The following is a 15,755-nucleotide window of genomic DNA, read 5'->3' on the forward strand; positions in this document are numbered from 1 at the left end:
GTCGATGATAAGAAGCAACATTCATTTTAATGTGTCATTTATTGTGCAGTGATACATTTTTCAGTATACAGCGCATACACTATAAATCAAACTCTGATACATCTAATATCACTCTTGTTTTACTTCAATTCACTTACTTTGCCACAATTTTGAAGCCTTGTCAACAAAATGCAAAACTGTTAACAAAAATCTACGACTTTTGCTTAAAGGGCATTTAAAGAATGCGTTTAGTCCTGCTGTAATCTAGAGTTCCCTTTATCCCTTCAAATATAATGTCATCAGTTTTCCTATTTAATCTCATGGCTGAACATAACAGTATTTGATGGCTGCTGCTATTACAGTATATCAAAAGCTGCTATGACTGAAACTAATTGGCCAAACATGTTCAGCACTATTTCTATGATTGCATGAAGGTTTGAACGATAACTGAAAGGTAATACTAAGACAGATTAAAGCGAAATATAGCCATGGTTTGCAGTTTTGCAGCAGTGACAGCAACACTATCAACAATGATGCTAAACCCTTACTTCTCAAGTGTAAGCAGAGTTAAAATAGAGAGTGGGATGTGTCTAATGGACGTGTTTCTATGGATACCAGGTTAGATTTGAAGACACTTCAAGAGAAGTCAAAAAAAAAAAAGCCCCGGGGCTTTGGTTGCTGTCCGCCACTGGTACCAAACAAGCCTTAATTAGATTTATTGGTCACAGGAAATGTTCCACTGGATTTGTTTGAGCTTCAGCCAGGAAAGCGACACATACACATTGAACTGAATATTTGTTTATGAACAAACAACAACTCTTCAACTCGTTTAGTTTTAAAATATAAAAAAATAGTTTATTTAATTTAAAACTATCGGAGTTTCTATTTTGAAACTCTCTGAAATGTGCAAGCCAGTCTGTGAAAACAGATTTTTTCAAAGCTGTAAATAAAGCCTGGATAACTGTAGAAAACCTTACAATATAGTACTTCAGATTTTACGCTATAAATTTTCGCATTTAAACTGGTTATGAAAGAATTTTTTTATTTTAATATGAAATATTAAACTTTTTTTGCTTTTAACAACATGAAGCATGAAATAAAATCTTCCTAAAAGAGCATTTCAGGTTCGAGACAGCAAAGGGTCAATGTGCATATACACAATAGGAACTAGATTTTATTATTGATCCATCTAGGGTCACTTTTAGTCACAGAAATTTTCTTCAACGTCTGAAAAGCACCAGGCCGGAACTGACATTGGCAGAGTGCTCAATAAAAAAGTATAAAAAAGTAAGCTGTGAAGGAATTTATACTGATACTTTGTGGATTTTACTAGGAAATAAAAAAAAAAAGGGTTGTTTATATGCTTTCATCTACAAAAGCCATTAATGACACATGAACAAAATGCTTTTAAAATGTTTGATAATACTAAAAAAGCTATTCTTTACTGAAATGTTGGTGTGTAATGCAAATGAAAAGGGAATCATTTAAACAACAGTCTTTCAAAGTTAGAATTTATGTAGTAGTTCTAAATATAATATCAGAACTTTTTATTACAGGGCGAAGCAGTGGTGCAGTAGGTAGTGCTGTCGCCTCACAGCAAGAAGGTCGCTGGGTCGCTGGTTTGAGCTTCAACATATTTGGCGTTTTTGTGTGGAGTTTGCATGTTCTCCCTGCGTTTGCGTGGGTTTCCTACGGGTGCTCCGTTTACCCCCACAGTCCAAAGACATGCGGTACAGGTGAATTGGGTAGGCTAAATTGTCTGTGGTGTATGAGTGTGTGTGAATGTGTGTGTGGATGTTTCCCAGAGATGGGTTGCGGCTGGAAGGGCATCCGCTGCGTAAAAACCTGCTGGATAAGTTGGCGGTTCATTCCGCTGTGGTGACCCCGGATTAATAAAGGGACTAAGCCGACAAGAAAATGAATGAATGAACTTTTCATTACCTCTTCTTTCAACATGAACAATCGATGAATTGCAAAGTTTGTGCAAACATCTATTAATGTTCATTTTCGATTGATATTATATGATTGCATTTAAATACGAAATACCAACATAATAGTACTACAATAACACAATGACACTTATGAGAGAAAATGTATGTACTTTCTTTATTAAATGATGCAGTTCAATGTGAATCAATAGCATTTGTGTTGTGGATTCAGTGAAACTCTAGTTAAGAGTGTGACTTGAAAACTAGTGAACCTAAAACTAGAAAATCTTGTTCATGGGGTAAAATGGAAAGGGTGAAATGTTGAAGTTAACAATTTTTTATGCATCTTTGAGCTAGACTGAGGCTGAGACTAGCAGTTAACGTCCAGTTCTAATGGGATTTAGAACAGTTTCAATTACATGTGGTAGCCATTATAATAAAGAGTGAATCTATTGCTTAGGCTTTGGATTAGTACATTTACACCGTGTTTATTCTGCTTTACTCGAGAAGTGTTGAATTCTCAGCATTTTTCATGCTTTTATGTGCTACACTGTAGTTCATTAGCTAGCCAGTGTAATAATGAACACTATTCAATTAAAAAAGGATCCTGTCAGGTAACCATATAAAATCACTTTGAGACAACTTAATTAGGTCACTTAAAAATAACTCGATAGAATTTGGTTAAGTTTTATTTGTGTGACTTGAGTCATTGGAGCCATTTAAATTCAACACATTTTTTCTGTGAACTTCGAAGCTCAAAAAGATGCAAAAACATTTCCATTCAAATCCTCTCTTTAGTTAGAGTCATGTGATAAAGCTGGGACACCCTATTGAATTTTTATAGTTTACCTAGTCAGGACATAATAAATAACTAAATGGCCCTTGGTAGATCTTAAAATTTGGTTGATAAAGTCTCAGATAAATAACATTACATGACCTCCCACACCGTGCTATTATTTATGTAACAAAAATAAAGACAAGATATAAATGCCATGGGTGACAAACTTAAGACACTTTAAGATTCAGATGAATGTAGATGCATTTTAGCAGTACTTACTTAAAGGGTGCCTATTACGCCTCTTTTTACAAGATGTTAAAAAAGTCTCTGATGTCCTTAGAGTGTGTATGTGAAGTTTCAGCACAAATTACTACACAAATATTTATTATAACTCAATGAAAATACACGTTTTGGGATTTGATCCAAATTGTGCCATTTCAGTGACTATTACTTCAAATTCAAATAAGATTGTGCTAGGAGGCAGCCCTATAAAGACCTATGTGTCAGCATAAGTAGCATATTCAAAACAGGCTAATGTTATCTATGTGAATATCTGATATTGTCAAAAAATGTCTATAGAGACTGCAGTGCATTCTACAACTCCACATTTATAATGTCTCTTAGTCGCTGGCATTATCTTTGGCAGGTGAAAACTCTAATGTTGGACAGCTGCTTCTCACTCAGGGCTGTTTATGCTAATGAAGGAGAGATCACTACTGACTGACTTAATAATCTATTAATCTACTACTTTCCCCCTTGCCATGACATGTAACACCCGGACAAAACCCACGCGAACACGAGGAGAACATGCAAACCTCATACAGAACCAAACTGACCCAGCCGAGACTCGAACCAGCAACCTTCTTGCATGTTTAAATATCTACTTACTAATTTAAATTTTCTCTTTCGTCAGATAGGTTCAGGTAGTGCCTCTATCCTGCTGCGCTTCAGCAAAATACAGAATCATAAGCAAAATGACAACCTTGTGTCATATAACATATATCAACCAATCAGCGTGGTTGTCAAGGCAGAATTTCAAGCGCAACCAATAGTTTAAACAAAGACATGGGCTGCGTCCGAAACCACCTACTACTCAGTAGGTACTGCATTTGAATTTAAACGTACTACTCAGCCATTAGAAAAGTACGTTCTATACAGTATGAATGTGAAAAGTATGAATGGAATTTGTACGTACTACATCTGCCATTTTCACATAGTCACGTGACGTACCTGCGTAATTTGCGTCGCTTTACTCTATTTATGACTTCGCTCGCAGGGCATCATGGGATAGCACAGCCTGCATGGGTTACGCACTCCAGAATCTCGCCGAAAGTAGTAAGTCATCCGGGTACTTCTCACATACTGTTTTTCTATGAACTTGGACATACTACTCGGCTCACATACTGATTTTAGCGTACTATATAGTATGGTGGTTTGTGGTTTCGGACGCAGCCATGGTGAGTCGTGTAAAGAAATTAAAATGTTAAGTTCAGAGAACTTAAAATATTATTTCAATTTTTTTCTCCCTAATGAGAAAGTTAAACATACCTGTAATGTGAAGTGACACTGATAACAGGGGTGAGTGTGGATCCAAATGCAGGGTTTATTATACAGAGAAGGTCAGGCAAGCAATGGTCAACACAGGGGCAAACAGATGTACACAGGCAATCCAGAGTCATAGTCAAATATCAGGTGGTCAACAGGCGTAATGTTCATTATACAGTTTAACAAGACTCAGCAACATGTGTTTGAGACGTGTATGTATATATATATATATATATATATATATATATATATATATATATATATATATATATATATATATATATATATATATATATATATATATATATATATATATGAAATTAGTCTGTGTAATTAGTCCTGAATAGCTTCAGCGGTGTCTGTTTGCAATCATAGAGATCTAGGCCAGGTGTGTAAGTGGTGCATGACTGGACATGTAATTTTTTTGCTGGCAGATTTGTAGTTCTTCAGTGATCTGCATGGGCTAGATCGCTGGTGACTATGACAATACCTGTTTACATTTTGATGCCAAAACTTGGTATTTTAAGCAATGTCAAGTTATATTAACTTAATATCTTTAGTAATGACAAGAGCGGGTTTACAGTGTATTACCATAGGGAGAATATCACTCAATATAACAGTCTGTATTCACAGACTGTTGCCACACACCTGTGTTTAAACCAACTTATTTTGCACAATAGATGCCGTTTTAAGTCATCATGTTCTGTATGAAATATACATTTCAGTCAAGATGAGGAACTCTTTTTATGAGAAACTTTTATTGGACTATTGCACCACATTTTTAATGCAGATAGAAGCTTTTAATTGCAAAGTAGTCATTTGTCTTTTGTTTATGCTCGTAAAGATCATTCACATCACTATAGAGTCTCTGGGGCCTTTGGAAGATAGCAGTTTGTTCTTGTTAATGCTCTCCAGCCTGCGTGAGGTGAAGCTGTCAAAGCATAAACAGTGTAATGATTGTGTAACCTTGCATCACATCCATTAATATTTCATTTGCGGCAGAAAGAGTCCAACTGTTGAGAGATTAATACATCTCTATCTGACTATGTGATCTGATGAAGGTTCAAGTCAGGCCACATGTGGACTTAAAGGGTCTGTTTGCACCAAAATGAAAATTTACTCACCCTTGTCTTTTAAAACTTGTAAATAATGTGCATGTTTATAACACATATGAGGATGTTCTTAATAAAATATGAGAGATATCTGTCCCTCCAAAATGTACTGCAAGTAATAACATTGAGAAAAATAAATCCATATGCATTGAACGGTGGTTTAATCTTCTGTCATCTGAGGAGACATAAGTGCTTTAGATGATGAACAGACGTATTTTGGGCTTTTATTCACATATAAACATTGATCAGGCAATGTAGAGTTGAGCTTCTGTTTATGCTCACTAATCAATGTTTATATGTGAATTAAACTACTCAATTAATATGGATTTTTTGAACAGTGTTTATGAAGGTGTCAGACTGTCAATGAAGGGACAAAAAGCCCTCTACATTTTTTTGTATTCACATGATAAACACAGATTATAATTATTGGCTTGGGAAGACATCAGCATGAGTAAATGATGACAGAATTATTTTGGCTTGAACCTTTTGATATTATTATTATTTTGTGAAAGCTTAAAGTCTTTTTTTTAGAATCCTTCATGAAACAGAAAATGCATGTAAGAGTTAGGCCCACACGGAATCTGCGCGCGCAGAATTCCGCAGATTTTTTGCAGATTTTCCGCAGAATTACGCAGATTTCTGCAGATTTTTAGCCCATTATTAATTCTGTTTATTTACTTGAGTAAATGTGTAAATCTAAATTTATTCAGTTTTTATTCAGTAATTTATTACTTTTTCTATATATATTAAGGTTTTAGTTTTGATACTCCACTGGATACTCCCAAAATAATTCCGCAGAAATCTGCAGATTTTTACTAAAATTATCCGCAGAAACAGCAAAAAACGTCCGCAGATTCCGTCTGGCCCTAGTAAGAGTAAAAACTGGGTGGTAACTAAATTATTGACTGACATGTACAAAAACATTTGTAGCAATACAGCATTAGCATTAATCTAAACAAAATTTGACTGACATACTGTAACATTTAAAAACTAAACTACTGTTTATACAGTATAACACTGGTACTGATAATAAAATGTTAGTTCACTCAAAAAGGAAAATTATGTTATTAATTACTAGTCCATATCGTTTCAATCCCCAGAGACCGTCGTTCTTTGTTCTTTGTCGGTCGTCGTTCTTCGTCGTGCTGTGTCAGAAATGCTACTACTCAGTAGATATTACATTTAAATTTGAATTTGCAACTCGACCGTTACAAAAGAATGTTCTATATACTGTAGTATGAACGGAACTCAGATTTACTACATCCACCATTTTGTCATTCTTAGACCATTTCAAAGTCCAGAAAATGCCAAAAAAAGCATTTTCAAAACAGTCCACATGCCTTCAGTGGCACATAATACAAAAAATTACTTTATTCAACAGTTTCTTCTCCTCAGTGTCAGTATAAGGCGCACATTCACAATAGCGTTGTGCACTGATGTACGCCTCGGATGCCCACGTGCGACTTCCTCTGTTTGAAACACAGCAGAGCCACATAATCGGGGTAATACATCAAAGGCGCATCCGAGAAACTGTTTATTGAAGTCACTAATTTTGATTATTGTGTGCATTTAGGTATTTATGTAGTGTATAATATTCTGAATAAAGCATTGCATATGGTCTGTTTTGAAGATTTTTTTTGGTATTTTTCTGAAATTTGAATGAGTCGGGGAACCATGCTGTCTATGTAAGATGAGGGAGCTCTTCGATTTCACCTAAAATCACCTAAAAGATTTTGCTTTATTTGGCTTAACCGTTCTTGGGTGGCTCACCAAAGTATTAGATGACTCTAATACATAAAATAAGTAATGCCGAGTTCAGACTGCATGATTTTCAAAGTAGTCGTATCACAGATGTTTTCACACTGCATGACTATCTGGGCTAGCGTTTTGTCGCTGCTTTGTTGACACTGCAAGATGGATCAGCGACAGGGGCTTTCACATTGCATGAATTAAAAGGAAGAATCGTCGACAACTTCATCCAAACTACGTCTCACAGCCAAAAACCCATAGTATGTATTTTGTTGTTAACTACATAATGAGAAAGAAGCCTTTAATGGGGTAGAAAATGTACATATATGCTCACCTGGGTTTGAAGGGAATTAGCAATTTCTCCTCAACTTTCTTTTTTTAACTTTCTGTATGAAACGTCAGTAACACTTTACAATAAGGTTCATAAGTTAATGCATTTACTAACATGAACTTATCATTAAAAACAAATGTACAGCATTTATTAATCATAATTGAACATTTACTAATGCATTATTAACATCCAAGTCCATGCTTGTTAACATTAGTTAATGCACCATGAGTTAACATGAACAAACAATGATACACTGTATTTTCATTAACTAATGTTAACTAACATGAACAAATTCAGTAGCAAATGTATTGTTCATTGTTTGTTCATGTTAGTAAATGCATTAGTTAACATTAACTAATGAACCTTATTGTAAAGTGTGACCGAAACATCAAACAGACACGGGTGCATCTGTCAAACCTCCACTAGTTTATCCTCCATTTCTCGGGTCCAAATAAACCGAAAATGAGCGCTTTAAACTTCCTCCTCCCCTTCCCGCTGGCTAGCCTGCAGGTACACACACACAAGTGAATGCTGCTCTCTCATTGGCTGTAGGTGATTGCAGATGCTATTTTCAGTCAAAACTCATTTCACACAGCATGATTTGAATCTGTGCGATGTGCTCGCTTTTTTGCGTCTCGGGCGCCTCTCGGGAGCGCGCGCCGTTCGCGCCCGCGCTGTTCTTGCACGAAAACCCGCCGGATCGGCGGACCTAGCCGCCCTCCTCTTCCTGCTCCTCCTCCTTCCCTAAACCCGAGTGACGGTTTGCAAAAGCCGTCCAGAAAAAAAAAGCAAAAGCCCTCGTCTTCGATTTCGACCGCGTTTTCGGATCCCGCCGCGTTCTCGATCTTATTTTTCGGATTAAGTTTTTCGTCTTACCTGATTTCGTGAACCGCTGTTCCCCGGACTCGATCCCGGTCGTCGTCCCCGCGACCAGCTCCTCTTTCTCCGGGGCCTCCACTCCGCTGACGTAACGCTGTGAGCTAAGCGAACAAACTGGTTGCATCGGGAAAGCCCTCCACTTAGAGGCAAGCCGTCGGCCGGCGAGCACGAAGAGGAGGAGCGGAGAGGTGCCACACCGCCCCGCATCGTTCGCTCGAAAAAACTAAACGCGGCCGTACGTACCTCCGGCCACGTAAATCGCGGTCTCCAGAAACGTCCGGGGGGCTACGTTTCCAGAATGAGCTTGGGTTGAATCTATCAATGAGTAATTAATAAAATACCACTTTTAATGAGGGAACTAACACTTTAAGTACTGATAAACATTACTTTTTATTACCAGTTATTTATTTTTCTTAGCCAAGACTTTGGGTGCTTTCACATCTGTAGTTCGCTTCATTTGGTCCGCACCAAGGGCAATAAATGATACATTGTTGCATCTTCTGCCGTCGGTCCGAACTAGTTCAAACGAACCAAAATGCACTCATCTGACAAAATCCACATCTCTCGTTGGCCAGATGTTGTTCTCCCGCAGGTAAACAAAACCGGCAGAGACAAAATGTCGCTTTTTACTATGAAGGGATGACTGCGCTGACTGATTGCATGCCTGCTTTAGACAAACTATACATTTCGAGAATGAAGCGTGGTCTCGGCTGGAAAACAGTGTTTTAATTCATCGCTCGTCATTTCAGGAGGAGGCATGAATTAATTTAGCTAAACTGCGACATGCTCATCTTGCGGAAATATTACCAACGATCCATCAGGTAATGTTTTCCCCTCTCCCTCTCTCTCTGTTGGAAAAGCGCTGTCAACAAATATTTTTCCTTCATATCCCATAATGCACAGTGCATCGGCCTACGGCAGCTGAATTGGTCCAAAAGGCGCAGTACTTTTTGCGGTTGGACCTGTTTTAGTACGGATCATATTCTCACCACAAACGAACCGCTCCAGGGTTCGTTTGAAAGCGTACCAAGACCACCTCTTCAAGCAGGTCTCGGTACGCTTATTTGGTCCGCTTTTGATGCGCACTCAAGTACGATTGCTGCATTCTCACCTGCCCAAACGAACCATACCAAAAGGGGAAACGAACACTAGTGCGATTCAATCGAACTAAATAAGGTAGGTGTGAAAGCACCCTTTGACTTGAGCAAGCAACTACAAAATCGATTGTCTACTGTTGAATGTCTGTAGAGTGCACAGAACTCAACGATAACACGTCTGCAATTAAGCTATAAATTAATAAATCTCTATCTCCATTGAGTGTGTGTGTTGTAAATTTATAATTTCCCCCCACAAAGCCTCCCGAGTGCTCGGTTTTCCACACTTACTGGCACATTAATTATTTTGTCAAGTTGTTTATGTGTTCCCACATTGCCCCAGTTGGAGAAGCGAACGACTGTGAGAGTGTGATTGAAATGAGAATGTACATCGATGCAGCACCTGTTTGTTTTCTTGGTTGGCAGCCAAGTGCTCCAGCCCTGAGAGCCCACTCCAACGCATTTGTAATAATCTTAAAGAAATAGATCAACATTTTTATTCATTCACTCGGATATATAATTGTTTCCGTCGAGCTGGAGTTTGACCAATGACCTGCTCTTCTTGTATGAAGAAGTCTGTAATTACATTTATCTCATTTGCAATTCCATCTGGAAGCTGTGTGCACTTAATACTGCCTACTCAGTGGTGTTGATAAGTTTAGGCGGTCTGACGATTTGCTCATTACCCTGTGATATTCGCACTTGAAATGGCTTTAAGAAACCTATTTCAAAGGCAAAAGAACCAATTGCTGTCTCTAGTAAAAGGGAAAGAGCCATACCAGACCGGGCATCACACTGAATGATCATTTCCACAACTATGTTGTAGGTTGTGTTCTCAGCATGTGATGATTAATATTTATGCGAGTGCTCTGTGGTGCTTGACCAAGATGTCTGCAGCATTCATGGCATGATTTGTTTTAATTAACTTCACCACAGGCAAACGGAAGAGACAGGAAACTTGAAAAATGCTACTTTAGTAAACTGATGAACACTGGCCTCGGGTTTTGCTGAGGCTAAACCACTGAGGTCTCTTTCATATATAAGCAGCTTTTTCTCCTCACGTTTATAAAGAGCTGCTTGCTGTTGCTGATTTTATATAGCAGGACTCAACAATAGGGATGGCCTGCTGGTCCAGGATTAGGGTGAAAGAGCTCTGAGTGAGTTGACACGCAGTTACTTATCCTATCAGACTTGTGCTGTGAAACTGAAATTGATATGCATTTATACTTTTAGCCCTTGATAACTTAAACATCTGGTTTTGTGTGATTTATTCTTCATTGTAGCAAATTCTGCTGACTTGACACTAAGAAAGAGTTATGTAACACAATGGTTCTCAATCAAAAAGCCTGATTAAGGGCATCAGAAAATATCAAAGGGGCACAGGTTAATAGTATTAGTGTAGTTTCACAAAAAACTAATTTCCAGAGAAGCACATGATATGATTAATCACAGCTGGTCATTATTTTAGTGAATTTGCAAAAATTACATAGGCTGTGTCCGAAATCGCCTACTACTCAGTAGGTATTGCATTTGAATTTGAATTTACTACTCGACCATTAGAAAAGTTTGTTCTATACAGTATGAATATCTGTAGTATGAATGGAACTCAGATGTACTACATCTGCCATTTTGTCATGATTATGTGATCTACCTGCATCAGTTCACTCCCATCCATAAATTCTTACGCAAAGCATAATGGTATAGCATAGTATCCGTTGGATGCACACTTCAGAATCTCACAGGAAGTAGAAGGTCATCCAGGTTCTTCTCGCATACTGTTTTTCGAATTTTTCAAATTCAGACATACTACTTGGCTTGCATTTTTAGTGTTCTATATAGTATGAAAGTATGCGATTTCAGACGCAGTAACAGACCAGAAGTCATTCTTTCCAATGGAGAGCAGTCCAGAAGCTGCACGGAGGTCCGATCATCTCCGTATGCAGAAAATTCATATCCGATTTGAGCTGCAGAATTGTTAAAATATTTGAACTCCTGCGACTAGAGGCCGATCGGATGTGATTTATTCCAGTGTTTTTCAAGCAGGTCAATGTGCACAAGATGAGAAATGGTAGTTTTCAGAGTTCACACTTAGCTGATGATTGATAATAAAGCTTGTTTGGCTTGCTGACCCGGGAGAGAGCCCTGAGCTTATGAGATCCGCAAACCCTGGGCTCCCTCCCCTGTGCAAGGCGAGAGCGGAGCTTAAGTAGATCTCCATAAACTCCCCTTGGCTTATTTCTAGCTAAATGACGGATATGGATGACTGAGGAGAGGTGTACTCGCTAAGAGCTTGGCTATGGTATCAATTTTGTGTTCAATATACTTTTGCATTACGTGTTTTTTGGACTTTGGGAGGAAACCTGGAGAACCCGGGAAAAACCTGTGCGAGCATGGGAAAAACGAGCAAAACTCCACACAGGAATGTCATCTGGTTTAGTAGGGACTTTAAACAAAGACATTCTTGCTGTGAGGCAACAGTGCTAATCACTAGGTTAAGAATCAGCTTCCCACCCATAGTGTACGACAAAACTGACATTTCTGTGCAGCTGCCACAAGGGGGCGTATTCCGACAGCTGTGTCCAAATGTCATGCAGTGGAAATGTAGCTATACTACAAGCAACTACAATTTTTTTTTTTAGCTTTCTAGAACATGTCTTTATCAGTTTGTATATTATATCTTTAGGTCACAGTACTTAGATTAACACACTCTACAGTTATTTGAACCCACTTTATAGCTGAAACACTGATTGAAACCTGTCTAAAGTCCTTTAGTTTGTTGTGTGTGCTTTTCCTTTTCCAATGTCCACCTCTGTTCATGTTGTATCTTCTGTCCAGACATTTCCTTCAGTCTCCTGCTGCTTGTATTTGTGGTGTGCGGTTTGGCCCTGCTGGGTGTCATCAGCGTCGCCACCTGGAAGCTGTGCTGGGTGTCCTGGCGCAGCAAAGTGCTTTCCTCTAGCGCCACCGCCCTTGCTCCCACCCAGCCAGAGAGAGAACAACCCAGAGAAGAAGGTCACGGTGACTACTACCCGGCCCTCAGAGACATTATGGCAGCAGACAAGCTGAAGGATCCTGGGAACTTTCTGGAGGCGGCAGTGAAGATTAGTCATACGTCGCCAGATATCCCCGCAGACGTGCAGCTGTCCATGAAGGATCATCTTCTGAGACGGACGCGTATCTCACGGCAAACAACCGAGCCGGCCTCCTCCAACAGGTCAGTGTTCTGGAAGAATGAAGAAATGCTTGTCTCAAGACCTTCTTATAGGTCATTGCAGTTTACTGTATTTACAAAGCCATTATGAGGTTAGCTCCAGTCATTCCTAATCATGTTAATACTTTGGAAATCTCGTAAATGTCAGACACAATTAGACCCGAAGTTCGTCTCTGGGACTTATTGACTACAAAGAAGGTCAGACAGTGGAAAAAACACAATAAACTCTCAGAAATAAAGGTATAAAGGTTGTTGCTGGGGGGTATCTTTTCATAAGGTACACATTTGTTCTTTTTAGGTTCTAATTTAGACACTTTACAATCTTAAAAGAAGAACCTAAAATGTTTTTCTTTATAGTGATGCCATAGAGGAACCTTTGATGGTTTCATAAAGGATCTTTTAGAAAAATAATTCTTGAAAATAAAAGTTTTATCATAGCCTAAAGTACATTTAATCTTAAGCATGTTTTTCCACTATAAAGAGACTTTTGTCCTTTTTTTGTTTGTTTGTTTGTTTGATTGATAAAAAGGTGCTAAGGATGTTAAACAATCTTCCTGGAATCATCAATGCCAAAAGATAACCTTTATTAATAAAGGGGAGGTCAATCAGCGTTGTTCGAGTGCTCTGCAACACTTCACTGAAGCTAAGCAGGGATGTGCTCAGTCAGTATCTGCATGGGATCCCACATGGGAAAGCTAGGTTGCTGCTGGATGAGGTATTAATGAGACCAGCAGCTAGTAAAAACAGAATTTGCTGCGTGAATCTTTTCTTTATTTAATAACTGACTTGTGTCTCAGAAGGCAATTTAGACACGCAATGAACATGTGGTGGCGTTTGAAGGCATGAGACGCGGAGCATAGATGCTCTTGACTCTGTAGGTCATTAATAATATAATAACACTAATACTGAAATAGTTAAGGTGTTTTAGAATGAACAAAACAACATTACTAATGTTTTACAGTATGCTCAGCCTGCTGATTTATCCATTCACACACATTTTTATCATCGCATAATTTCTTATAACAAAATCACATGACCTTTTTTTAATGCGCATACTGGAATTTGTTTGATAAACGTGTTACCATCACAGTTTATGCACATCTTTTCTTATTGAATAAAAACTTTATCCTACTCAGTTAAAATTTATGCACATCATGGCATTTCCATCAACCGTTTTTTGACGTGCATCTCCAAAATGCGCATAAAATAGGTTGATGGAATTGTCTTCACTCCACTAATCAGCTGTTGTGTGGTGTGCAGATTGGCGCAATATGGCTGCCGTCACGTCATCCAGGTGGATGCTTTAGTCTGGTGGTGGTTGAGGAGATTCTCCCCAACTTATCAACTAATAAAGGGCTTAGTCCTTTTAATAATCCGGGGTCGCCACAGCGGAATGAACCGCCAACTTATCCAGCACGTTTTTACACAGCGGATGCCCTTCCAGCAGCAACCCATCTCTGCGAAACACACACACACACTCATTCACACTCATACACTACGGAAAATTTTGCTTACCCAATTTACCTATCTTTGGACTGTAGGGGAAACCGGAGCACCAGAGGAAACTTACGCGAAGTTAGAGAGAACATGCAAACTCCACACAGAAATGCCAAGTGACCCAGCCGAGGCTCGAACCAGCGACCTTCTTGCTGTGAGGCGACAGCACTACCTACTGCGCTACTGTGTCGCCTATTATTATTATTATTATTATTATTATTATTATTATTATTATTATTATTATTATTATTATTATTATTATTATTATTATATCACACTCTGCAAGGCAGTTTCTGCCCTTATACATTTCTGTTGACTTTTTGGTTGGAAGCTCCTCCAACAGACATAAGAAATAAACTTGGTTGGTCAACTGGCCCAGTCTGTCCTCATAGCTAACCGGACATTTTCAGAAAAAGCCACACAAGGGTTTATGTAGATTACAGGGAGTGTAATGTCACTAACCCAGAAAGAAGCTTGTTGTTGTCTCTACTAGCTGTTTGTTTTTGGCCTCAATAAGCGAATTCTGTATAAGAAAATACCTCTCTTTGCATTGAATGTTGAGCGTTGTAACTTTTCAAATGTTGTTTTTCTCAAACAGCAGCATAACACACAAACTGAAAAACTGAGTAAAAAAGGTACTATCCCAGTGACAGCTTATGTCCCCTTTTTCTGACAGTGTATTTTACGAGAATATAGCGGGAAACTAATAGCACATCCCAAAATATCACCATCAATTTGCATTTTGATCATGGTTTATTATTCAAATGTAGATTAGCACCTGGTGTGCCTTTTGTGAAAGAACCAATACAGAATGATTCACCCACTAAATTTTGTCTGAATGTTGCCAGGCATAGTTCCTTTAAGAAGCACCTTCCCAGGCAGATGCACCATGTCACCAGTCTGGACCGCGGAAGTGAATTTTTAGACGTGGAGGACCATCCCAGTTGCACCGCTGCCTCTCTTGGACGCATCCAACCGGAACTTTATAAACAGAGCACAATGGAAGCAGAGGATTCTTCTAAAAATGACACTGACAAATCATGCGGCAAGATCAACTTCTCCCTAAAGTACGATTATGAGGGAGAGCTCCTCCTCGTCACTATCCTCAAGGCATTCGATCTTCCTGCAAAGGATTTGTGCGGGAGTTCCGATCCATATGTCAAGATCTACCTGCTGCCTGACCGCAAGCGTAAATTTCAAACTCGTGTTCACCGCAAGACGCTCAACCCCACGTTTGATGAGACCTTTCAATTTCCAGTACCATACGAGGAGCTGGGGTCCAGGAAACTCCACTTGAGCGTTTTTGACTTTGACCGCTTCTCACGGCACGACATGATTGGCGAGGTGATCCTGGAAAACCTCTTTGAAGTTTCAGACCTCTCGCGAGAGACGTCCATCTGGAAGGACATCCAGTACGCCACTAGCGTAAGACAATACATCCTCTTTACTAATTTAGCAAGCCCAGACCCCAATGGTGATTTATCACATTAGCATGGCTTAATGTGACCCTAATGATTTACTTTTCTAATATAGGAATCCACTTCTATTGAATATTTCTCTGGAAACACAAACAATGAATAATTAGATGATTCATAGACTATGTGTCCTTTGGGGTGTGATATGGTAATTTGTCGAAACTATAATTACCTAAC

General features: G+C 38.8%; 1 protein-coding gene across 2 annotated transcripts in view; it reads left to right on the top strand.

The window, feature by feature from the left end:
• syt6b (synaptotagmin VIb) overlaps positions 1-15,755 on the top strand; it is an 89,285-nt gene that overhangs the window by 56,159 nt on the left and 17,371 nt on the right. For both annotated transcript variants that reach the window (XM_087273601.1, XM_087273602.1), the window contains exons 2-3: positions 12,231-12,609; positions 14,952-15,528. In XM_087273601.1, the coding sequence (XP_087129727.1) occupies positions 12,231-12,609; positions 14,952-15,528 (956 nt within the window). The remainder of the gene's footprint in view (positions 1-12,230; positions 12,610-14,951; positions 15,529-15,755) is intronic.

The sequence above is a fragment of the Danio rerio genome, chromosome 11 (assembly GCF_052040795.2).
Source record: "Danio rerio strain M-AB ecotype USA chromosome 11, GRCz13ab, whole genome shotgun sequence".
NCBI classification, from domain to species: Eukaryota; Metazoa; Chordata; class Actinopteri; order Cypriniformes; family Danionidae; genus Danio; species Danio rerio.